This window comes from Perca fluviatilis, chromosome 18 (genome assembly GCF_010015445.1).
Source record: "Perca fluviatilis chromosome 18, GENO_Pfluv_1.0, whole genome shotgun sequence".
NCBI classification, from domain to species: domain Eukaryota; kingdom Metazoa; phylum Chordata; class Actinopteri; order Perciformes; family Percidae; genus Perca; species Perca fluviatilis.
In genome coordinates, this window is record NC_053129.1 from 7,515,369 (window position 1) to 7,540,348 (window position 24,980).

At 40.2% G+C, this 24,980-nt stretch overlaps 1 protein-coding gene across 3 annotated transcripts in view; it reads right to left on the bottom strand.

Annotated features, from left to right (window-relative positions):
* cnih3 (cornichon family AMPA receptor auxiliary protein 3) overlaps positions 1-24,980 on the bottom strand; it is a 143,205-nt gene that overhangs the window by 70,508 nt on the left and 47,717 nt on the right. For all 3 annotated transcript variants that reach the window (XM_039782002.1, XM_039782001.1, XM_039782000.1), the window contains exon 3: positions 21,294-21,341. In XM_039782002.1, coding sequence (XP_039637936.1) covers positions 21,294-21,341 — 48 coding nt within the window. The remainder of the gene's footprint in view (positions 1-21,293; positions 21,342-24,980) is intronic.

Here is a 24,980-nt window from a genome sequence, read left to right on the forward strand (position 1 = left end):
TAGTGCTGTATTAGAGTTAGCGGAGGTCATATAGTTGAGATGACTGTTTTGGTCAGACAGAAAATCATTCATTTACAATAAGATAATACGTTACAGATGCCTCGCTGCATTTCAAGTGTTGCATATGGTAACATTAATTTAGCCTACATTGTATGTATTGTGAGCTAAACCGGCTGTCACTGTCACGAGCCAAAGCATTAAGAGTTTGTTGTAGCAATGAACGCAATAATAACCTTATCTTATCTTCTTAACTTTAAGATTTATACAGCGCCTTTCATTAAACCCAAGGACGGGATCTATTGCGCCAGTCCTACAGCCTGGACATTCGTCATATTAAGGGACGAGACATTTGACACATGTTGTGGCGGACGCATTCTCTCGGGCTCAATGTGATTAATGTCATTTTACACTTGTGTTCCATTTTTCCTGTGGTCCCTCTCTCCTTTCTCTTAAATTAGCTTCCAGGATCCAGTTGCTGAGGATAGAGGGCGGGGTTTAAACCAATCAGAATTGTCATGGGCAGCGCCGCCGCCCCCACCACGCGCATCACACGCTGTGCGTAGGGCACCAAGTGCTGAGGGGGCACTAAAAATAGCCTAATGAAAAATCATCAGTCATAATAATTATAATGCCGATATTATTTCAGTATAGAAATATTAGGCACTTTTTGCCTAATGATGGTGCCCCCCCCAAACACACACACACACTCAACTTCCCAAGCTCCCTGTGGGTGCCCTTCCCTATCTCAGTGGTCTGTTGGATTGCGCCTGACGAAGTTTGACAGTAGGCTAAGTCAACCTTTTTGGAAATGGCCTTGAAAAGACAGCAGGAGTCAGGAGCAGAGAAAAGAAAAGAGAAGAAACTGCGAGATGATGCCCGTGCATCACTTGCAAGTAAGTCCATGATTAATTAAATATGGGAAATGTGCTGCTAATATGGTTAGCCTATGCATACACCTCAAACTAGCTGACGTTATTGTTAGCAAACTCAAATATGTTATAACTTAGGTGCACGCTAAATTGAGATTTTACTGTTATGCATTCTACAAGTAACTGACGCCAGCTAGCTGTTACTTTACTTTACATATTGAGCAGTAGTTTATGGTTTATTTTGACGTGACGGTGGTCAATACGTTCTCAGTAACAGTTAGCAGTCAGTGCACAAGGTAGGCTAACAATTCCTCTTGCTTCAGACCATTTATTACCGTTTATTATTATATTTTGGTGTTTGCAATGCATAATAAACCCACGACCATCTTTAGGATTGTCATTCAGTAGAATTCAGCAGAATGTAGGCTACAGTCTCTCACACAAATTAGGTGAGGTGTTGGATGTGCAGTGGGACTTTAAATGGCTCTTGATAATGTGAACTGTTACTGTAAAGTGTTACTGCTACAGCTAGCTCAGCTACATCTGAATGTGACAGAAGCTACATGACAAAATGAACTGCCGTTTTGATTGCATTTATGTCAGGATGCAAAGGCATGGACGACATCTGCCGGTGAAATAGAAAAACGTTTTGTAGTAGACAAAATGCTCTCGTAACCGTATTTAAGTTGTATTCAATTAAATGGTATAATGTTTTAAGATTCAGAAATGTAGTCTGTAAGGTGTATAATTTTTCTTTTATTCCTGTAGGTAAGAAATAAATATAAAATGTCATTATGAATGATATAAAGCAAAAATTATTGTTGAATTGTGTGCAATATTGCAACTCATGCTTTTATATTAGATTAGATTAGATTTATCAAATAGTTGATAAATAAGTAATAAAGGGGGAGAGCTCCTTGGCTGCATGCTTTCAGTTTTAAATGTTCATAATATTTTTCAGTATAAGATTGTTTGTTCGAATATTTTGTCTCTTTATAGAAAGAGACAAAATATTTTGTCTCTTTATAGAAAGAGACAAAATATTCTGATCCTTTGTCTTTGTATATCTAAATTAATGCAGGGTCAATGCTGAGATACATACAAGAAGGAGCACGTGGCCAAGAGGAGGATACAGATGATGAGCAACCATCTACAAGCAGTTCAGGCACATATATCATAAAGGAATTATGCTTAGGGCACCAAAATGGCTAGCACTGGTCATGGGCGGTGCTAAGCTCCGCACAGAGCCGCTGCAAAAAGTTGTGTGAGAGAAAACTCAGATTGGACAGATAGTCTAGCTAGCTGTTTCAATTTATCAGACAACAATAGTCCTCCTAAACCCACCGAATTTAAAATTTCCACACAAAGAAAGCGGAAGGAAACGGAAAATACATGCATCCGGTGGAATTTCCAGCAGGGGGGATTGCGGGGGAACGCGAAGGATATAGACCAGCGGTTTTCAATAGTTGAGGCGCGCCTCCCCTGGGGGGTGCCAAAGAGCACTCAAAGGGACCCTCAAAGAAAAAATAACTCTGTATGCAGCTCTATTGATATCGGTTATTGTGCGTGAGTGTATTAGCTTTAAAATGCATCGTTTCCTTGTCCCAAGTTAACAGAAGTCAGCATTAAGGGAGGAGACAGGATCCAGCAAAAAACTTAGGAAATATGATCCTGAGTTAAAGTTAGGTTTCACCTGGTCGAGCTCCGAGTCTGCACCTCTGCCACAGTGTGACAGAAACTGGGAGAAATGTATGGTTGTCTGTGGAGAGCGAGTTCCCCCAGATCTCCACTAAGGCTATGAAAGTCCTAATCCCCTTCACCTCCACCTACTTGTATGAGTGGGAGTTTTCCGCACTGACCCTGATTAAAAACAAATACAGATCAAGGCTGCAGGTGGAGGACGACTTGCGTTTATTTCTCTCTGCAGTGCAGCCCACATCAAACACTTCTGCGCATCAAAAGCGCGGACTCATTATTCCCACTGACAGACGCAGCGTCAGCTGATTTTGCCGGGGCTTCATCCCCGAATGTTTTGAGTGTAACCCCGAATGTATTTTGAAAAGTTGACTGACAAATATGAAACCGGACGTCGCTTAGTGTCCACTCTTGCTGTAAAAAGCAGCTTCAGGTTTATCATGGATGCACTCTGCTGTCGACATGCTGTGGCAGATGTGTCGCGTTTGAGCTCTGTGTATTTCTGCCGTAGTTTCGGTTTTCCACCTCTGATGTAGAGCAGCATACAGCCACTTCCCTAAACTTTGTCTCATTCAGAGACCAGAGACCCAAACAGGGCTCTGTGTCTGTCAGAAGGTCTGAGATCTACCGTATCAGCAGAGCAATCACGTATTGCATATCAGGCTATGGTGCAGGTAGATTATTTTCTGAAATATAGTGACTTTATTCTTGTAATAGCCTATTATAACTTTATTTTTCACAAAATATCACGACTCCTCCAAACCTCAGAGAACACAGATGGGATGAGTTATATATATTTTGAATGTGCACAAAGTTTTAGACATGAGCAGAAATCTTGCTCAAACATCTGAAATAATACAGTCCAGGGGTTTATTAATAAATTTAAATGAATAACGTATAATTGAGGTGAATAATTGTCATATGCACATTTACGGAGGATACTTCCTCAACAAAAGCTGCAAGAGAGAAGGGAAGATGTGTGCTGACTCAGATATAATTAGAAAAGTCAATCCAAAGGAGAATAAATAGTTGAAAGCAATACAGAATGCCTGAAAGCCTTATTGCAATATATTCCATTATGTTTTTATATTTGGATTGTAATCTGTAATCTAATTTGCCGATTACAGATGTTAAGCATGTTTTGTTGACTTGTGGATAGGCCCACTGATGTTCAGTGATTTTAAAAGTACCCTCAATTAGGCCTGCATGAAGTTGGAAATGATTTGCTGTTGCAAAAATTTTTATGAATGCACTTGTGGAAGTAAAATGTCATAAAATACAATATTAAAAAATATTTACATTTTATCAGTTGTTATTGAAACTCATCATTGCCTGGAACACACAAAAGATGGCATTTACTGCAGAGGCGTGAATGGGTTAGGGCAGGTGGACGGGATTTTGGGGAAGGGGGGGCTCGGCTGTCCTTACCTACTCTAAGGGGAGGCTCACATTCACCCAATTTGAAAACCCCTTATATAGACTATGTTGGAGCATATGCGGTGAGGTGTTGTATTTTATTTACTTATTTTTGAATTAAGAAATTTGATATTTGGTATGGTAGTTAATACTTGGTTATTTGAGGTATATATATGGTTTATATTGTAATTGTTGTCACAAGAGTGACTTGGTTGTCTGGAAGCCAGGGTTTCCTTTGGGACCCTGGCTTTATTTAGGCCTGTGCCTGTGTTCTGAGGTGCTAACGACATGACTGGGAGCACCTTGCCAGTCCTCCCAGGCTTTTTAACCCTGCCTGGCCAGAGAGCAGTGTGCAGCATTCCCTTCACCTAGCACAAGTTAATCTTTGTTTTTTTACTTCCTTTGTTAGACACTGAAAACATGCACAACACATGGTTTACTGCATCCATATACCCTCATACACCACTGATCTTGACTACCACACCTCATTGTCTTTCTGTTTGCACTTTTATTTAATAAATGACAGTTTATTATTAAGTTTGCTGTGCATCTCCCTCTTTTGTTGTCAGCCGGTCGCAACAGCCTATATAAAGAAATCCCCTGCTACCCTTTACCTGCCTGGATGTATATATATAACACAGGCTTTTCTGGTGTTATGCCGAAACCTGTGACCCATCAGAATGTGTGACTGTAGGGCTGGTCTACCTGCCATAAATCCTTTTGTGACTTTGTGGGAAAAATCGGACCCAAGCAAAGACATTAATAAAAACTATATGAAAATAGCGTTCTTTGTAATGTACTATTACACAAATTACAGTTTCAGAAACATTTAAAAGTTACATATAGTTACCTAACCATTTTTATTTTTTTCTGAAAATACGTCTGAAAAAGTGAGGTCATTATTTGAGGTCCAGACTTTTTTTTATGTTAATACACCCACAACAACAGATGTCGCCAACAACATGAAACGAGTAAAACGCGTGTTGCCCTCCTAACTGAAGCAAGTCACTGTCCCTCACAGCTAGCTAGAGCCAGGGCCTGAAACATGGAGAGACACAGCGACCGTCTTGAACAAAGTCTTGAGCTGGACTCAGGCCAGCTGATGGTCATGCTGCAACTCAGCTGTTCAAGTCGCAGATGCTGGTTTTGGAACGTAAGGGACGTCACCTGTTTCAACAGCTAATAGAGAAGTCAGCTGGTAAAGTCAGCTATAAACTATAGAAATTAAATGATCCATAATCCATTTTATTTTAATGTTACAAACAGCTTTAGTTTGTAAGACGGAGCCTCAACAACCGCCCAAAAGCACGGTAACGTTTTATGGTCAAGCCAGATAGACAAACACGAAGAGAGAGCACCCAGCGGCGTTTGAACAAAGCAGTGAATCAGAGAAATAAAACGTGTTTTCGTAGCCTAGAAATCTAGATGCACCCTAGCGGCAGCAAATGTAATTTGCAGCCAGGGTCGTCTACCAACTCTCTGTTGGCTTGTGAGCTGGAAAAACCAAACTCTAGTCAGACCAATCACATCGTGTATAGAGTCAGTGGGCGGGCTTAACATAATGACGGCAGAGTTGTGACGGTTCCGCGTGAATTCCCTGCTACTTAAAAACAAAGAAGATGGCTGCTGCTGTTGGTGAACAGCAATCTTTCGAATCGGCTTTGCGACTCTGGAAGACTTTGAGTTAAGCTTTTCTTTGAGAAAAGAACAAAGAATGGCACTGAAGTCATTCTTAAAAAAGGAAGAGGTGTTCGGAGTTTTGCTCTATTGTTAGGTTGTAGCGCTATCCTATTGTGTGCAGAGGGAATTTGAACGACAACCGTTTATCCCACCCCTCGGATTGAGCCCTGCCAATGGTGTGTTCCCAGACCCAGACCAGATCATCTTGATGTGGGTCTGGCTTGTCAGGCTAGTGTTTTCACTGATTGATAACTGTAGCAAGCATCTCACTATCACTAACATTATCCACATTTATATACAAATTATATATTCAGTTACGAAAAAGCCTCAAAGTCGGAAGTTAGAACGGAAGTACAACGAGGCATTGTCATGGAGACGATACACTGTCTAAAAATGCAAACAGCCAGAGAAAATCTTACCGTGGTCCTCAAAGTGGCCGCTTCCAAGAGATTGACAGGAAAGTGTGTGATTACGTGACTGAAAAACGGAATGATGGGATGCCCATTACCAGAGCAGTCATTCAGCTGAAGGCTTTGGAAATATTTATCGTTAATTTAAATGTGACACTTTCATCTAAAAAGATATTGAAAATGTTATTTTATTTAAAAGATGTTAAAAACAACAGCATATAGACACATTTATTTTATATCGTGAGGTTTTGGCAAATTATATATTTATATTTTAGGAACAATATTAACGTAGACTGCAGTATTAATATAGGTTAACTGAACAATAACAACACTCAACTGATGCTCATGCATCTGCCTGACAATGACATAAGTTAGCGTCTGCACATTCATTCCTCAGTGATAAATACATTTCATTAAAATAATTTGCACATGATAAAAAAAGATTACTCCGTGGCGTTATTAGAAGTCAAAACTCCACAAGGTAACTCATGGTGCATTTATATATTTGATTATTATGAAACCCAAATTTGGGGCAGGAGAGTGAGGATGCAGACAGACTGAATGTGGCTAACAACTCAAATACAGTTAACTGCTTCGTTGCAATTGAGGGTCGCAAATAATACAGATAACACAGGAGCTGCATCTGAACAAACTTTTATTTGATCAATTTACATGCATTAAATGAACAGGTGCAAGGTGTGAGTGTTTACCACACCATGATTTTCCACGCATTCCAGGTCACAGTTCATTTAAGTGAACGTATATGTGTTGTGCTCTTCACGAGTGGTTTGTTGATTTCCTTTTTATCTTGGTCACTGCTTTCAGCCTAGTCATGCTCAGTGGGTTATCACTTATGAGAGAAAGATTCGGTAAAAAGAGCCCGGGTGTTAGATGGGAAGGGAAAGGACAGGATTGTTAAAAAAAAAAAAATATGATGCTTTTGTTGGTTGTACTTTTTTAGTTACGAATACTGATGCAGCCTGAGGTCACCACTGAAGATGCAAAGTTCTCCAGGAAGCTCTAACCCCCATTTTGTGAAATCTTTGAATCATAAAAGCTCACTCCAGTGCCTCTAAATGATTCAAAAAACACAATGAACATTACTACTGTTTATCAAATAAAGCCCACTTTCATCACACTGCGCTTCTGCTTTTATTAAAATCAAGTGCTGTGGGCACCCGGATAGCACAGTTGGTAGAGCTTGTGCACATATATAGAGGTTTACTCCTCACTCCTACTCGTAGCGGGCCCGGGTTTGACTCCGACCTGCGGCGCTTTGCTGCATGTCATTCCCCCCTTTCATGTCTTCAGCTGTCCTATCAAAATAAAGGCTGAAAATGCCCCCCAAAAAAACCCCAAAAGTGTTGCAGTCAATTTAATCATACTTTCTTCAGCTCAGTTTTCATCAATAGTTTACTTAAGTTCAAGCCTTTGTGTGCAGCAGCCTGAGGAGCTGTGCTAAATGCCATCACTCCTCTGTCACTCTACTGACTGATTGATTGTGAAGGTCAGTTGCCTCTGGCATTAAATCCAGAAGATGCTAATAAGAACATGTAGCTTGTGGGATCTTAAAACAGGGACACTGTGGCCATTTCACAGATACAGTTAACCAAATTGTGATTTTGTGGCATGCAGACCACTTGCTAGCAAATATTCAAAAGACCAACCAATTAACAATTTTACAGTGTAGTGAGTGTAACAAGAGAGTTCATAAAAGCATTTGTGTGCTAGGTGCAACAATATCTGGCATATGTCATGATATGTGGAAACTTCCACAATCACTCCTCCCTGAATGGTCAGTGTCTGACACACTGTTAAAATGTTAAAGACAACAGATTCACTCCTTGTCTTCACCAGCCAGCAGGTCAGCAGCAGCAGTCCTCTGTTACCCTTATTCACACAAATTGAATCAAAGTGGGAGGACTGTCATAAGCCTGATTTAGTTTACTTACTCAGCTCTGATAGGGCAGTTATTTAATGCCATTGCCACTATACAGGCAGACTAAGTAGTTCATTTCCCAAGCAATGCTTTTCCATGCAATGTTTTTCTTATTTAAGTCCCATTAGCTCATTTAAGATTTATTCTGACTCAGAGTCAGAGTAAGGCAGATTAGGGTGGGACATGCCTTCGCCATCCTTGGCTGGAATCCAGTGACATAGAAAAGAGCATTCCAGAGCCATGCATCTGATCAGCCTCTCTTGTAGCAGAACAGTACCTATTATCATAAATATTAGAGATGCGGTGACTGGAATTGGCAGATTTTCATGTCATCGGCCATGACCAGCGACCTGCCGGTCAGTCTGACATATGCCGATTTTATGCTGGTCAAATTCACTCGGGCGCCGCATGATTTACATTGCGCAACAACACCCTCTGCCTCTGACGCCCTGCTGGGTGCTGTAGGAGACTGTATTAAATAAATAACGCTGTATTAACGTTACTGTTTAAAACGCTTTCCAGGTTAGTGGGGTTGCATACCGCTCAAAACCAACATTAAAAACGTAGTAATCTTCCTTCAGTGTTTAGTTTTGTTGCTAATCTGTGTGTAAAATGAGCGGTGATGTTAAATTATCTTTTAAAAATTAATTTAATGTCACCGCTCATTTTACACTCTAGGCTGGCGTCTATTTGCTGGATTGTTCCGAGGTAACCGGCGGTAGCTAACGTTAGCAGATAAGCCTGTTAATAGTGTTCATATTTATGCACAATGACACATAAAGCAAACTTGCTAGAAAACGAACTACACGCTGTTTTCAGGTAACGTTACTGTTGACGTTCAAACAGGCCTGTGTGTGTGTTTTGAGAAATATTTTTATTCTGCATTAAGGCTATATTTGTTATTTATATATTATTTTATTGCCATTACCTGTTTTCCTTGTTTTCAGACATACAGAAGTTTAGTTTGCTAAATATATAAATTTTTTATGGTTGGATATTGGATGTGAAAAGAAGGAAATGGTTCTTCCATAACACTGCACTTTAGTCATTTCCCACACCAGGAGTAATTTATATAGTTCTATTTTATAGCGATCGATTATCTATTAAAAAAATGTCTATGTTCTATGCAACATGTAAAATGTTCTGTTAAAGAAAAGATAGAAAATAAATATTTGTGTGTGCTGTAAATTGGTTTGAAAAAATGAAATTGGTATCAGCTGGTCAAACTCAATGAAAAATTGGAAATCGGAATTGGCCTAGAAAATTGTAATCGGTGTATCTCTAATAAATATGAAGCAATCTGTTACCTGCGCTAAGTAGGTCATGTTTTTTGCTCGGTTTGTCTGTTTTCTGTTGTCATTCAGCAGGATTACCAAAAAACTACAGGCCCGATTTTCATGAAACTTTGTGGAAGGGTGTAGCATAGGCCAAGAAAGAGTCATTACATTATATTTTGGAGCGGATTCGAATCATGGTGCAGACATGCAAAATAATTTTTTGCTTTAGTTAACATTACAAGAAAGTGCATAGAGGACTGTATTGGGATCCCGCGGTACAACACAAATCTTGTGGGAGTGGGCGGTCTTAACGGTTTAGAAACTTTGCTGCAGGTCAGAGCCGTGGATGTTGCCAGTAGTCAGGGCGGTCAAAGAATATAAACTGCAGGTCCCAGGATTTAGCTAGTGCCAACTAGAAGATGGAGTCAACAAATTAGGTTGAAAAGAAGATTAAAGCAGGCCATGAACCGCTCGGTGGCAGCATAGTACCGCCTTGAGCTTTTGTCTGTATCAGCAGAACTTGAAAAAAACAAGGAAACAACAAGGAAAATAGAAAGGGAAATAACATTGCAACTAGGGCTGTAACGATATGCGATATGAAACCGAAAGCGGTAAAGTCAGAAGGCAGAATTGCGACACACCCCTTCCAACTCCCAGAGTTATCCTTCCCATCCAGATCACAAGATCACATCGCAAGTTGCGTTTTAAGCTCCTCTTTTTTTTTTTGCTTGTGGAGAGTGACACATGAAACTATATTGATGAGGACTGGCGAGTTAAATCGACCATCCGAGAGTATAGCAGGCAGACACACAGCTGACAACCTGCAGGTGGAGGCGATGGAGACAGGCTCGGACATACACGCTGTGGACTTGTGTCAGTCCCGCAAGCGGTTTCAGGAAAGTGGCTGCATGTGTCCGACAATGCACAAAAACATCAACACCGGTACAAGCCTACAGCTCTTCGCAGACACGGAGTGTGGAAAGTGTGTCAGAGCCTCCCAGACAGGTGAAATGAGACTCTGTTTCCTGTGCTTTCTTTTGGAAGGCTGGCTGCCAAAAATCACACCTTACTAGCTAATTAATTAGCCTGAGTTAAACACTAGCTATCAGTAAACAGAAGGTAGTGGCTGGTGTGTGCGCCAGTGTTTATGCGTTTGTGTGTCGGCCTGCCCCCACATTTGGCGACTGGCGACCCTGCACAATACTGTGAAACAGTAACCATTTAATTTACTTTGTAAATGTAAGAGAAGTTGATTGAAGAAGAATTTTCAACGTGCTCAAATCATCTCCACAGTGGAGTTTAGTTCTGTTTGTTTTTCAACAGTAGTTTGTTACAAAGAAAACAGAAGTGTTACTAAGGTATATTGTTAATAATTTGCATAGTTAATATTGTTCTTCTGGTGTTCAGTTTATACCGTTCTGGTGTTCAGTTTATATATCTCCCCCGCCCCCCCCCATCTTCTCTGAATCTGTCAAAGACTCTCCTCTAATTTAGCAAACACATAATCTACCAAAGAGCATGTGTTAAAGTATAATATTAATTATATCCAGGTATTCACCCCTCTTCTCTCCAGAAACCACTGTTTCTTATTAACGTGAAATGGACAGAAATTAAATGCAATCTGAGAAAAGTGACACAAACACCTCTTTGACACAACAGAGCGCTTTCTACAGTTACTGTGGTGTCTTCCTGATTTTAGCAGCTTATACCTCATCAACTTTTCACAGAACGTCTTTTGAATTTATCATTTTGTGTGAATTTACTGCAGTCAAGGGTTGGGAGTTACCATGGTAACCACCATTAGTCAATCCGGATAAAACTCCAAAAAATGAAAGATCCTGTTGGTTGTTTACTTCCATGGATCTACATAATCACCAGTTGGTGCACATAAATACACACACACACACACACACCAAAAACACTACTGCACTGAGATAACTGTGCTGCAACAATGGGCACAAACGTGCACTTCCACCAACACACAGGCATGTGAAAGTGTGCACACAAACAGTGCCTAACAGAAGCAGATATTGTAGCTCAGCACAGCACCACTCAATTTCTGACTCCTCTCTCATCTCTTTCCAATGTGAGGAGACACACTCACAGAGCCAGAGAGAGTGGGGGTTGGGGGGTACACAAGAGAGCAGAAAAATATAAAAGAGAATAAGAAAAAATAAGAGCGGAAGAGGAATGAGAAGTCAGAAGACTCAGAAGTGTTGAGAGCAGGGTGCAAAAAGAAGAGAGGGAGGGAGACCAATTTTACAACAGGTCTTACAGTAAGAACAGTAACATGTCTGATGTGTGATTTTGGGTCTTTGTGTGGTTGCCCTCCGATCTATCCCGATTTAAATCTAGCACTGCATTCATGTCCCCCCCTATAATTTGTGAATATTCATTGAGGGAGAGCAATTCATTGGGAAAAACCTTACGTCATATGTAGACGGTGCATATACCGTAACAAAGGCTATTTTCCTACTCCTTATTGTGGTGTATGTATAAGATATCCTGCCATGAGTGCGCATTTCTGCGACAGTAACAATGGAGCCCTTGGTTTTGGTGTCGTCACTGGATGAAGCATCAATCTTATAGTATTTATTTTTTAGGCGATTTATCTCTTTTATGTAAATGTGACTCTTGTAGCGCTATATCTATATTATTTCTTCTTAAGTAGTCCAGCAATTTAGTTTGATCGGCCCGTTTATCCCCCTACAAAATACATAAAAGGTCTATCATGCAGGATATCTTATATATGCACCACAATAAGGAGTAGGAAAATAGCCTTTTGTTTTAAGGTTTTTCCCACATCTAACCAATGAATTGCTCTCTCTCAATGAATATTCACTAATTATAGCGGGGACATGAATGCATTGCTAGATTTAAATCAGGATAGATCATGGGGCAACGACACAAATACCCAAAAACACACATCAGACATGTTTAGAGCAGTTGTGGAATCCCACCATCTTACAATATATGGAGGATGCACAATCCTACTAGCAAGGATTACACCTTTTTTTCCGCACGTCACCTCATACACTCCCGCATTGATTATATTCTGTGTTCTAGTGAGCTTAAGGCAATGTTCCACATGATAGCAATAGAACCAGCAACTGTCTGATCACAATGCGCTGATAACCACATTCCATTGTGATGTGTTAGGAGAAAGGTCTAGAAGGTGGCAATTTAATCACTCCCTTCTCCAGAACACAGCATTTGAGGCAAAGTTTAGAGCCAAACTGGCTGAGTTTATATCAATCAATATATGTATATAATATATATAATATGACTCTGTTTCGGACCCGGCATTCATTTGGCAAGCAACTAAAGGATTTATTAGAGATTTCACATCTTCCTTTGCGGTCAATTTGAAGAGAAAAAGCGAGGCAAGGATTGCGGAGTTGGAAGAACGTTGTAAATCTCTCTAAAGACGTGTTTTTCTAAATCTACACATACTCTTTAGTCACAAGTCGCTAAATGATTTGCTAAGAAGGAGAGCTGAATTCATAATGCCCAGATTGAGGCAAAATTATTATTTTAATGGTTGCAAACCAAGCAAATTGCTGGCTCTGAAATTAAAACAAAGCGAGTCCAGAGCTGCTATCAAAAGCATCCACATGGACTGAGGTATCTCAACGAATTCTAAAGATATCAACGCCACTTTCCAATCCTTTTATTCAAAGTTGTATGAGTCCTCCTGCAATCCAGACCCGACACAGTGCCATGAGTTCCTAAAAGAGCTAATTCTGCCTCTTCTTGACCCAGAGGAGGCAGAAGAACTGGGTCAACCCATAACATTAGAGGAATTTAAATCAGCATTAAAAACAGGGAAAACGCCAGGGTTGGATGGAATTCCATCAGAACTTCTACTACAGTACTTTGACATATTAGGACCTATCATTTTACAAAGTTTAACCTCGGGCATAGAGATGGGCACTTTTCAACAACAAGCCAACACTGCACTAATTTCTGTTATACCCAAAAAGTTACGGAGTGCTCAAACTACAGGCCCATCAGCCTCATTGAGACTGATATTAAGCTCTATTCCATAGTCTTGGCACTCCGCTTAGAACGCTTTATTGAGAAGCTAGTCAACCCCGACCAATCAGGTTTTATACCAAAGTGTCACGCTGCAGACAATGTACGCAGATTATTTAATGTAATAGAAGAAGCCAGAAACCTTCCAACAATGGCAGCAGTTTTATCAGTGGACATGGAAAAGGCTTTTGACCGCCTAGAGTGGAACTACTTGTGTCAAGTAATGGAGAGGCTTGGATTGGGGGCCAAATTCATTGACATGGTGCGAATCCCATGGCCATAGTCTCAACCAATGGCTTGCATTCTCAGCTATTTCCCATCGAGAAGGGCTCTCAATAGAGAGATGCCCGCTCTACCCCATGCTATTTACAATCTTTCTTGAACTGTTAGCCCAAGCCATAAGGTAAAATAAAATAAGTAATGTCCAGACTAAATCCAATAACAGCTCAATATCATTATTTGCAGATGATATTTTGTTGTACATCTCTGATCTTGAGGACTCTATTCCAAATATTCTTAAGATCTTCAACGAATTTGGCTCAATCTCCGGCTATAAAATTAATTGGAATAAATCAGCTGTGACATCAGCTATTAGTGGTACAATACCAACCCAAAGCAAAATTACATATTTAAGAATCATCATACACGCATCAATACAGCGAATGGTCCAGGAAAAGTATGAAACTATGTTAAGTAATGTTCAAAGGGATCTGACCAGGTGGACCGCGCTGCCGGCATCACTGCAGTCCAGGATTGCTGAAGTTCAATGATCCCTCATTTCTACATACATTTCTGGAAGAAACTTGATACCTTAATTCGGCAGTATATTTGGAACAATAAACAACCTAGGCTAAAATACTCTCCCTTACAACATACCACAAACACTGGAGGCCTGGCCCTCCCCAACTTTAAAATGTATCACAAGGCCTTTCATCTACAGGCCCTCAGAGTGTGGATGGACCCCTCATCTACAGTTCCATGGAGAGTAATAGAGCAAAACCTCATTGGAAGTCTAAGACTGCGAGACCTGGCCTTTGCAGGTGTTTGTCCAAAAAACATGTATGCTAACCTATGGACCCATTATCACCAACACATTGGCCAACTTGACATACAAACTTAGGGATAGAGGTATTTATACTCTAGACCAGTTATTCAATGAGAAAGGTATGTTGAGTTTCGAAGACCTGAGAGCTAGTTTTGAGATCCCAGGACATCCTTTTACTTCGTCTTGAGGTGCACCCAGTCATTAAAGCACCCATATTATGCTCATTTTCAGGTTCGTAATTGTATTTTAAGCTTGTACCAGAATAGGTTTACATGGTTTAATTTTCTTTTCTTCTTCTTCTGTACTATCTTTGATTGCACTCACACACAGTAGCTCAGATGTAGATCATGTCAGCTAGCTAGCTCCATAGACAGTAAAAGAAAGGCTGTTTCTCCACCTTCGGTCAGTTACAAGGCAGGATTAGCTGGGAGACTTCTAAATGAGGGCGCACATGTAAGTAATTCTTTTGTAGATTATGGTGAAATTGTGTGTGTTGTAGCAGTGCTTTGCTATTGAGAATGAGGTAGCATGCTAGCGTTAGCGTTAGCATGCTAACGCTATGAGCTAACGGTTGCGGTTAGCCAGCTCGTTTCGGCTTGTGATGTCACAAGCAATGCCGATTTTGAACAGCTCACCCAGAGACTGAAAGCAGGACACATTCAGAAACTTTATCTCACTCAAAACAGCATGGGTGGATTTTTTTCAAAGTTTGTATGCGTGTGGAAGCACCAGAGACACAAAAGAACACCCCAAATCCCAGAAAATTTGTTTTTTTCATAATATGGGCACTTTAAATGATTTTTAGATTTCCCTGTGAGAAGATTAGTGTCCAACATTTATACTGAGTTGTTGTCAGTATCCATAGGAGAACTCCCAATAGTAAAGAAATGGGAACGAGTGCTGAGCTCTGAGGGGAACACAATTAATTGGGAGGCTGTTTGGGACAACATTTTCCAATGTTCCAAGAACCCAGATCACCAGTATATCCACTTCAACATATGCCATAGGACATATTGGACTCCTCAGAAGAGATACTGTACGTCTCGAAAGCCATTCCCACTCCCTATTGTACGTTCTGTCAACCTGAACAAACTGGAACTTTCCTGCATATGGTCTGGGGTGTGAACATGTGCATGAGTTCTGGAATAAAACAATATCAATACTATCTGATGTGATAGGATATCTAATTCCTACTGACCCGATTGTTTTGTTACTTAATGATGACTCTAAATTACACCTGCTGGAGAGACCAAGGAAGATTTGGCTAGCCAGCTCAACTGCAACCAAGAAAATGATAGCTCAACGCTGCCCCCCCAGTGGTTCTAGACATAGTTATGCATGAGCTCTTTACAGCATGGATTAACAAAGCCAAATCATCAACTATCAACCTATGGAAAAGCACAGCGGGAGAGGGTTTTTGTTCTTGTTCAATCTGTGTTTCTCTGTTCTGTGCACCATCTGATATTACCTGGCACATATTGTGGAATTTATTCTGTATGTCTGAATGATAAATGGTGCTAATAACAATAAAAATTGATCTAAAAAAAAAAAAAGTGAAGTGAAACCTGGGCATTAAAATATAAAGAATAGCCATTCAATTACTGATTAAGAGCAATGATGATATAATGTAAATAGTAGCGTACCAACAATTGAGCCCTGTGGCATCCCGTTACTGATGGTAAGATGGTTTTAGACTTGTATAGCACTATGAGACACAACAGTTTGAGTTTTCCCAAAAAGTTAAGTAAGGGACCAATTAAATAAGACATTATTTAGGCCTATAGACTGCAGTTTGCTAAGAGGGACTGATATGATATGATCAAAAGAACAATTTGCACCAAGTAAAGAACTCCAAGGACAAAGGCACAATAAAGGCGCTGTAAGTTTCTTTTCAAGCCAGGGATGTATTAAATTGTGATTTGAATAACACCAATGGCACTGAGTGTATGGTGAGTGTGTGATGTGGCACATTCTGTAGTATTTAATAAATGGTGCAACATAAAGCAAACAATCATTTCAGACTTAAGTTTTAATTCTCACTGAAAGTTCCTTCTCTCTCTTTTTGTGTCAACTCGTGAAGATTGTTTTCTAAGGGACTCAAACATCATTTTAAAAGTCACAGATTTGATAATCAACACATGACACAAGTGGACAATTAAAGACAGCATGTTAGCAATTAAAAAAAAACCTTGGCACTTTAAAAATAAAAACATGTGCTTATCCTGTGTCACCTACGCATTACCACACTTAGAAAGGTTTAGAGAAAGGGATGGATGGAGAGAACAGGAGGAGAGAAAGAAATTGAGAGAAATGCTGAAACAGAGGAGGAGAGAGGAAAAGGGGCAAGACAGGTCCAAAAATAAAGGCAGGAAGAGCACTAATGAGTACACTCAGGTTTGCTCAGTTGCTGTGACAACGCGCCGGCTCATTGCTTCAAGCCACAAGACTAACAAGACTAAATGAATAAAACACACACACACACACACACACACACACACACACACACACACACACACACACACACACACACGCACAGTTGAGAGTAAAGAACACAGTATATCCCCTCAAGCTATTATATCTGCATGTGTTTGCGAGCATCCAAAACCCATCAGAACACAATACACTCTATTGAGAACAAAAATGGCACATGTCCATATACCTGCATGTGTATGTGTGTCTGTAGTGAAAACTATCAAATAGGTATGCCAACATGAAGAAACACAGCCAAAGCTTTTAACCAAATCAATCAGAACCACCATGCTGTGACTGTGCCAGTTGGAGCGAGCAGAATAGTTTTAGCAGAGAAAAGAAGACCTCTGGAGAAAGGAGCAAAACAAAACCTGACAATGCAGCAGATCCTCCTGCATCAGGACATCAGGCATTCAAACTGACATGCACAGCATTCAACAGAGTCCAAATATATCTCATAATTTGTGTTTATGAAGTTCATAAACTGTGAGAAGATGTATGAATTTGACTAGATGTATTAAAAGGGAAATTGTCACTTGAGGCACTTGTCTGTGATGTCCTCACTTTACACAACTCTTTGCATTGGATGAGTCACTAGATAATGCTGTTTGTCAATCACCTCATACATTAAAGGGGCTGTACTCGAAATACTAAAAAATAACAGCAGGCTGGGATTTCCTCCACAGACCGTTCCCCAAATTAGTGAAATACCGGCCGGACAGGCTATTAAAACAAAGAACAGAGAGATTACAACACCCACAGAGGGAGTGTGACTTTATTCTCTGCTCAGGACGCCATTATTCCACTATAACTTTACATAGCAAAAAAATTGTTTGCTGCTATTTTAATTTTCTACAATAGATTTCAAGTACAGCCCCTTTAAAGTAAGGTTAGACAATATGGTGATATATATACTGTGCAGTGGTGGCTGCTGGTAATTCAAAGAGGGGAAGCTCATTTTTGGCCTACATCATAATTTTTCATTTATTTATATTAATTTTATAATAATATATATAATAATGTAATAATTAAATTATACAATAATAATAAATAATATAATACAATAATAATTTATAATATCCATGAGAAGGTTTCATCAAGAGGCATGGCCAGCAGTACATTTTCTTTGTCACAGCACTTCCAGTTAGCCAGCTAACTTTGTCATACCAGGAGAGCTGAACAGACCTGTTACTTTGCCCTGTCATTTGCACTAAATCAATCTTAAGTGTTGATCTAATCCTGCTGTTTAATTTTAAGTTTCTCCTCGTAAGGAAGCCTTTCAAATGGCTTTGCCAAAATCAGGTCGACAATATTAGCATTGTTCAAGAATCTGGGTTAGCTTATCTGATTCAAAAGAAATGTGGTAGTATATATTGTATGAATTATGGGGGGGGGGGGGGGGGGGGGGGGGGGGGGGGGGGGGGCATTTACTCCTTTATCGACCGTCTAGTTTCGAAGCACTGAAAAAAACTGCTCAAAGCAGTCCCATTGAAGTCCACGGACGCTAGGCTTCAACAGGGAAATGCACTGAGACGCTACGGGAATGTATGAGAAGGAAATCGAGTCAGCTAATTCTGAACCAAGTCGTCTTCGAGATTAACGTATTCTAAAGCATTTTAGTCAATAAAATGTTAACACAATAGTATATATTTGACCATTAAATTTTAGACATTTTAGGGGGAAACTGAGCTTCCCTTGCAGTCTTAAAGAAATCGCCACTGATACTGTGAGATGGTAGAAATTTGTTAGCCTGTTTTGCGATACCACTTCTTCTGAGGTACTGTAGATATCTGTGGTTGTATGAGGCCTTTGCCATAAATATATTTAATCATCCAGAAGCCAGATCATTGTTCACACAGGGAATTACTCAGGCGTTGTGACCCCCTTCTGGCAGAAATTGTGTGCAATTCTAAAATTAGTCAGGGGTTACCAATCTAATGGTATGTTGATTTCATTACAGATTTAGAAGGTCTCTGATCGCAGACTCTGGAAGATGGTTTTTCATGAAAACAGTTTTTGAAATGGAATTCCATATGGTAAACATAAATTAGGTGGCATTCTACTTTAAAGGAATACGCCACTGTTTGTTGAAATAGGGTTATTCACCGTCTCCTCTATATTTATATAGGTGGGCAAACGCATTTTTGTCTCAGTGCATGCATTGTCTTAGGCCGGTTACACACTGGAAGCGTCGCGCGAGCGTGTCAGCTGCGTGGCGTGTCCGTTTATATTTCGGCTCCCATGTTAACAGGTTAGAGCTTACACACTGCCGGCGTGAGACGCGCGTCTCAGGCCTGAGATGCGTGCCTGCTAGTAATAGAACCGACGCCTATTTTTCACGCAAGACGCGAGCGTGTTGGAAGCGTTTTCAGGCAAAATAGACTAGGAAAATAGGTTTATATGTCATTTAGACACAAATACATATTAATAAATGACATATTGATGTTTGAAAGTCTAGGTTTTGACATCAATGTAGATATAAATTTAATACAAAATTTCAGAGAAAAGATTTTCAAATATTGCACCTGTCATACAGAACGAAATATTCTGTAACATATTTTGCAGTCAATACTGCCGACGTTGTCTTGCTTTAATCAAATCAGTAGGCTATATATAAATGGTAGGATAGGCTACGATAACAACGTAGTGTGTGTTCTGAGTGACGGTCCAACATCAGATAGGCTATATAGGCTCTTTACAGCTACACAAAGTTGTTCAGACAGCCCACTTACCCATTTATCAGAGTTTGAATCTGTCGGCACTATGTCCCGAGATCAGCCCTCCCTGTACCTAGCAGCAGGAGCAGCGCCGCGTCAGACACGCTTCTGGTATGTAGGACACAGAAAAATACACGCAGCTGACACGCAGCTGAGACGCAACAGAAACGCCACGCTCGCGAGACGTGTGCAGTGTGTAACCGGCCTTAGTCCGGCACCGCCACCGCTAGCTTAGCTTAGCGTAATAAATGGAATCCTTAGCACTGCTACTCGGGCACAGAGATATCTGCGGCCGGCGCAAAGTCACTGTTTCTGGGTTAGTGGACAACCAAATGCCCTGACTGAGCTCCCCCGGCGGGCCATTGCCTGTCCAGTAACCCAGAAACAGTGACTTTGCTCCGGCCGCAGAGCCCCGCGGGCTGCAGATATCTCTGTGCCTGAGTAGCAGTGCTTCGGCTCTAGCCTACTTCCACCCAATATAGTCCCAAGTCAATATCTACCTAGGAAATCGTCTAGTCTTAATCTGTATTGCTATTTTTACTTGTTGTGAATACGCAGGCCACAAGAAGTAATTAGGTTTTGTTTTGTTGTTGTTGGGTCACTTTTACTCACGACATGCTAACGTCAACAAAGGATTCCATTCATTATGCTAAGCTAAGCTAGCGGCGGTGGAGGAGACGGTGAATAACCCTATTTCAACAAACGGTGGCATATTCCTTTAAGCTTCTGCTTGGTGACATTGTGGTAGCACATCTGCAGCTACCTCAAATGATCCCGGCACAGTCACAGGTCACATCTGTAAGGACAGTGCATCTGGATGTGTGTGACATGTACTGTATGTTCCTTGGTCTGCATTTGTGTGTTCATGCATGTGTGTATGTGTTTCTGCACAAGCACCGCAGGGAGAATGTCCTCCTCAGGGGCCAGTGGATGACCTAAGGGTTTGAGTTGACAACACTGATAACCAAGATCAGCTGTTCAACCAATGAACCTCCAGCATAAACAGACAGACACGTGCACGCACAGTGTGAGTTTCAAAGAGGTGGAGAGACAAACAGATGTCACATTGAAGCTGGGAGGAGGCCCCTTCTCATCCGCATATGGAGTCCTTAAGGAAAACTGCGCTTGCATGCACGCACACACACACACACACACACACACACACACACACACACACACACACACACACACACACACACACACACAGCATGTCTCTGCAGAGCACAGCACAAGCATGGCACCAACCCAGAACCTCTCAATCTCTGTCTCCCCTTTGATGTCAGTGCAACATGAGCCAAGAAGACAAAGTGCAAATCAGAAATTCATTAGAAATTGAACTACTGAAACTAACCCTGTAGAATACTGATACGCAGCTCTATATACTCACATAACTCAAAAAATCTAAAACTTAATTGTCAAGAAGAAGCCTTGCATTTCTAAAAAGTGACAAGGAAACTGTTAAAAACCGCTGTCAGGGGTGAGACTAGAACATTTAGTGGATACATAAATGTAATGACAGATGCATGAAGCCAAAACATGTTTAATATATTTAAAAGTATCAGCTATCAGGTGAGAGCAAGGTGCTCATTGAAAGATTCAGTGTTTGTTTTTTATAATACATTTTATGTACTTTCTCATTGGAGTACATATTATTTCACCATTAATATTTATAAGCCAGTTACCAATTACATTCAGAACCTGAACGCCACAAACAAGATTTGATTTGTCCATCTCTGATTACCTTCCTCAAGAGATTGCAGATCCTCTCGATGTTCCGCAGTCTCTCCCTCTGTGAGGAAACAAACAGGGGAAAGTATGTTTATAACTTCCTACGATTCACAGAACATAATCGTATTGATGACTCAGTCAGTTGAGTATGCTGACATCTGGTGAAAGATGAAACAAAATAGAAAACGTGCAAGTTTGTCCTTGTACTTGTACTGAAAGTATAGGTGAAAATACATTCCCAGTATGCTGTTCATTTGTTAAAAATTATATTCCAAAAGAAACTACAGAAACAAATGCAGCCAAGTATGCATGAATACCTCTTGGACCTCATTTAAATGCTATCAGGTTGAAATTAAATTGAACATTGATTGAACACAAAAGAAAGAGGGGTCAATTCACAACTGGAACCAAAATGTGTGTCACTCCGTTCTTCATAGAAATGAATGGGAAGCAAAATCGGTGGGACCACACCATTAAAACATACCTGTCAAGTTTTGGATTTGAAAATAAGGGAAATTTTCCGGCGCACACCGCGAGCAGTCCCACCACCCCAACCAAGCTCCAGTATCCCTTACTTTTTAAGACAGGTGTACAAGAAAGCTAAAATAACCACTTGATGCTGAAAACATTTACAATTTATAACATTGCTTGTCTTTACATTTACATTTTATTTTTTTATTCCACACATTCTTTTCATTTCATATTGCTTTTCTTTTACAGTTTTTCTTTTCATTTCACATAACTTTTCTTTACTCTTTTAGTGAGTTATTGTACAAATTTGTTGCAGACTTTGCATTCTTTAAGACTGTTTTGGAAGGAGTGTATTTGTGGGCTGGGCCAGAGTGGTTCATTTTACATGAGAGTAGAGCGCAAACAGTTCTGTTGTCTAACGTCATCCTATTCTCTGTAACAATCTTTCGTACCATGCTAAACACCCTTTCTCAACTTGCATTGCTATGGGGAATGCATAGTAAAGCCTTCATAAGTTTTGGCAGCGCACCGTCTCTGTCGTAGCATCCATCATCCGTCTGTTTTTTTTTCTGTTTTTTTCCCTGCGTTGTCACCATAGACAGTATATAAGGTTGTCACTCATCATCTGACCTCACACACTAACCTTGCGTCAACTGCCACCTACAGTACCTGTAGTAGGCATAGATATATGTAGTAGGCTACCTACTGCAGGTTATCGCGAGGCTAGTGACAGAGCTCAGATTGGGAAGGTTTTTTGTTCTTTTTGCTCCGCTCGGGCCCGGGCTATTATTATTTTTTAATAACGCAGGTTAAAATACGGGAGATTTACGGGAAAATACTAATACGGGAGGACGGCGGGAAAGAAAGGTAAAATACGGGACTTTCCCGGCCAAAACGGGATACTTGACACTTAAAAAGCTGTTTTGGGGTGCTCGGATAGTTCAGTTGCTAGAGCAGGCGCACATCTATAGTGGTCCACTCCTCAACGCGGTGGGCCAGGGTTCAACTCTGCCCTGTGTCCCTTTGCTGCATGTCATTCCCCCTCTGTCTCCCCTTTCATGTCTACAGCTGTCATTTCAAATAAAAGCCTAAAAACTATCTTAGAAAATAAATAAATAAAGTTGTTCTGAGCATTCAGTGCCTGCACTTTAAGAATGTCTGTACTCTAAACCAGAACATAGTTTATAGATAAGAACTTTTTGATATTTGTGTAGACACACCTTTCTTACTATATAAAATCAACAGATATTTTCATAGGCTAATGCTATATGACCTAAGTCATTCTCCATAATTCAAACCTAAAAACACATAACACAAACAACTTTTCTTCTGCAGATATCAGACATGATTTTACTCTGCTCAAAGTATCTGAGAGTCAAAGTGGGCCTTAGTCAAGCTTGGTCCAATTTATATTCAGTCTAATCGAGTTTGATAAGATACCATTGCATTGGTACGGGTCTCGGGACAGAGTGTCAATATGTATAATGCCTAACGTGTTCCAAGTGGGCTTGCTATCAGCTCAGAATATGAAGTGTTATAATTATTGAGAGAATTACACATATTGTCAAATGGTGGTGCTGCCCGTGTTCTTGATTTAGGTCTGTTTGGGTTGAAAACATTTAGGGTCAGATCTAATTATCCCTTGGTCTGTAGAGATCAGGTATGACCTGTGGACCACTTTAAGATCTCATCAATCTTTGGATTGTCTGCACATTAGTAGTGTAGTGTGACGGCAAGCAATTTCCTCATATAGAATTTTGGAGTAGAGAGTAAGAGACCTTTTCTCTTCAGCACTCACTGTAGTTATTGTGTTAACACAGTTACTATATTGTTATATTTGAGTGTTCCAGGCTTGTGTAATAAGCTGTAAAATTCTTAAATCAGCACTTGCCACAGTGCTGGCTCTTAAAGCCACCATTTCACCAAAGCTTTTAACATCATCATCAAATATTAACTAATTCCTATAGAGACACATTCTGGACTTGACTGGGCTCCACATGGGGCGATGCATAACTCTGGCTGCTTATGAATCATATATTGATCTAAGTGTCACGCTGTTTATGCTTGTGGACAGTTAGTTGGACTTTATCTCTGCTTCTCATAAGCTGGCTGCAAACGTTAACAACAGAGGCTCCAAGGAAACGATAAAGTATATATATATTAAAAAAAAAGTATGCTCATACAGAACATCAAAGCCTGCATGTCTAAAGCTGAATGGATATTTAGTAACCACACAAGAAAAACAGGATTAAAATGTATGAAAATGTGCTGAAATAATTGAAATTAAAACACACTCTGCTGCCTATGAACACTGTATTTATAAGTGTTTGTGCTATCCCATGGTAGTCTGCTTATTGTAATTTACTTTTTCATTTACTGGACACCACAAGCAGTATCTACTACTGTACTGTTACCTACACGTTTTTTTTTAACTTACCTGTGCATTTTTATATCATATGTTTAATGCTGAGCATTTGTGCTAACAAAATTGTACCTTTGCTGAACTACAGTGTGTGTGTGTGTGTGTGTGTGTGTGTGTGTGTGTGTGTGTGTGTGTGTGTGTGTGTGTGTGTGTGTGTGTGTGTGTGGTGAGGCTGTGAGAGCCCTCGTTGTCCATACACACACACACACACACACACACACACACACACACACACACACACACACACACACACACACACACACACACACACACACACACACACACACAACTGGCAGCTTTATTCCAAACACACAGTATCTCATGAAATTTGACTCTCAGATTCCCTGTAATTAGTTTGAAGTATTGTACGTTTTTTGCCAGTTATCTTTTCTTTTATTGTATATAATGGATCTAATATTAGTCCACTAGGTGTTGATTATTATAAGAGTTTATAGACAGTATAACAGTAAAAAAACAGTATGTACTGTAGCAAAATGTTTATTATTGGACGTTTTTGTCACGTATTCAATGTTTTTGCCACTTTTCTGACATTTTTGACACTTTTTTCAACATTTGTTTCCTTTTTCAATGTTGTTCTCACCTATTTTGAGTATCTTTGCAGAAGTTTTTCAATGTTTTTGTCAAATTTGGTTAAGTTTTTGCTGCTTTTTCAATACATGACCCGTGACCTCCCTAGATAGTTGGAGATCACAACCAACTACAATGTTGAACCCAAAGTTATGCCCTTGATCATATCAAATCAAATGTAGCAGTTGCAGGTTGTGTGATTAAGAAACGTTTCCCACA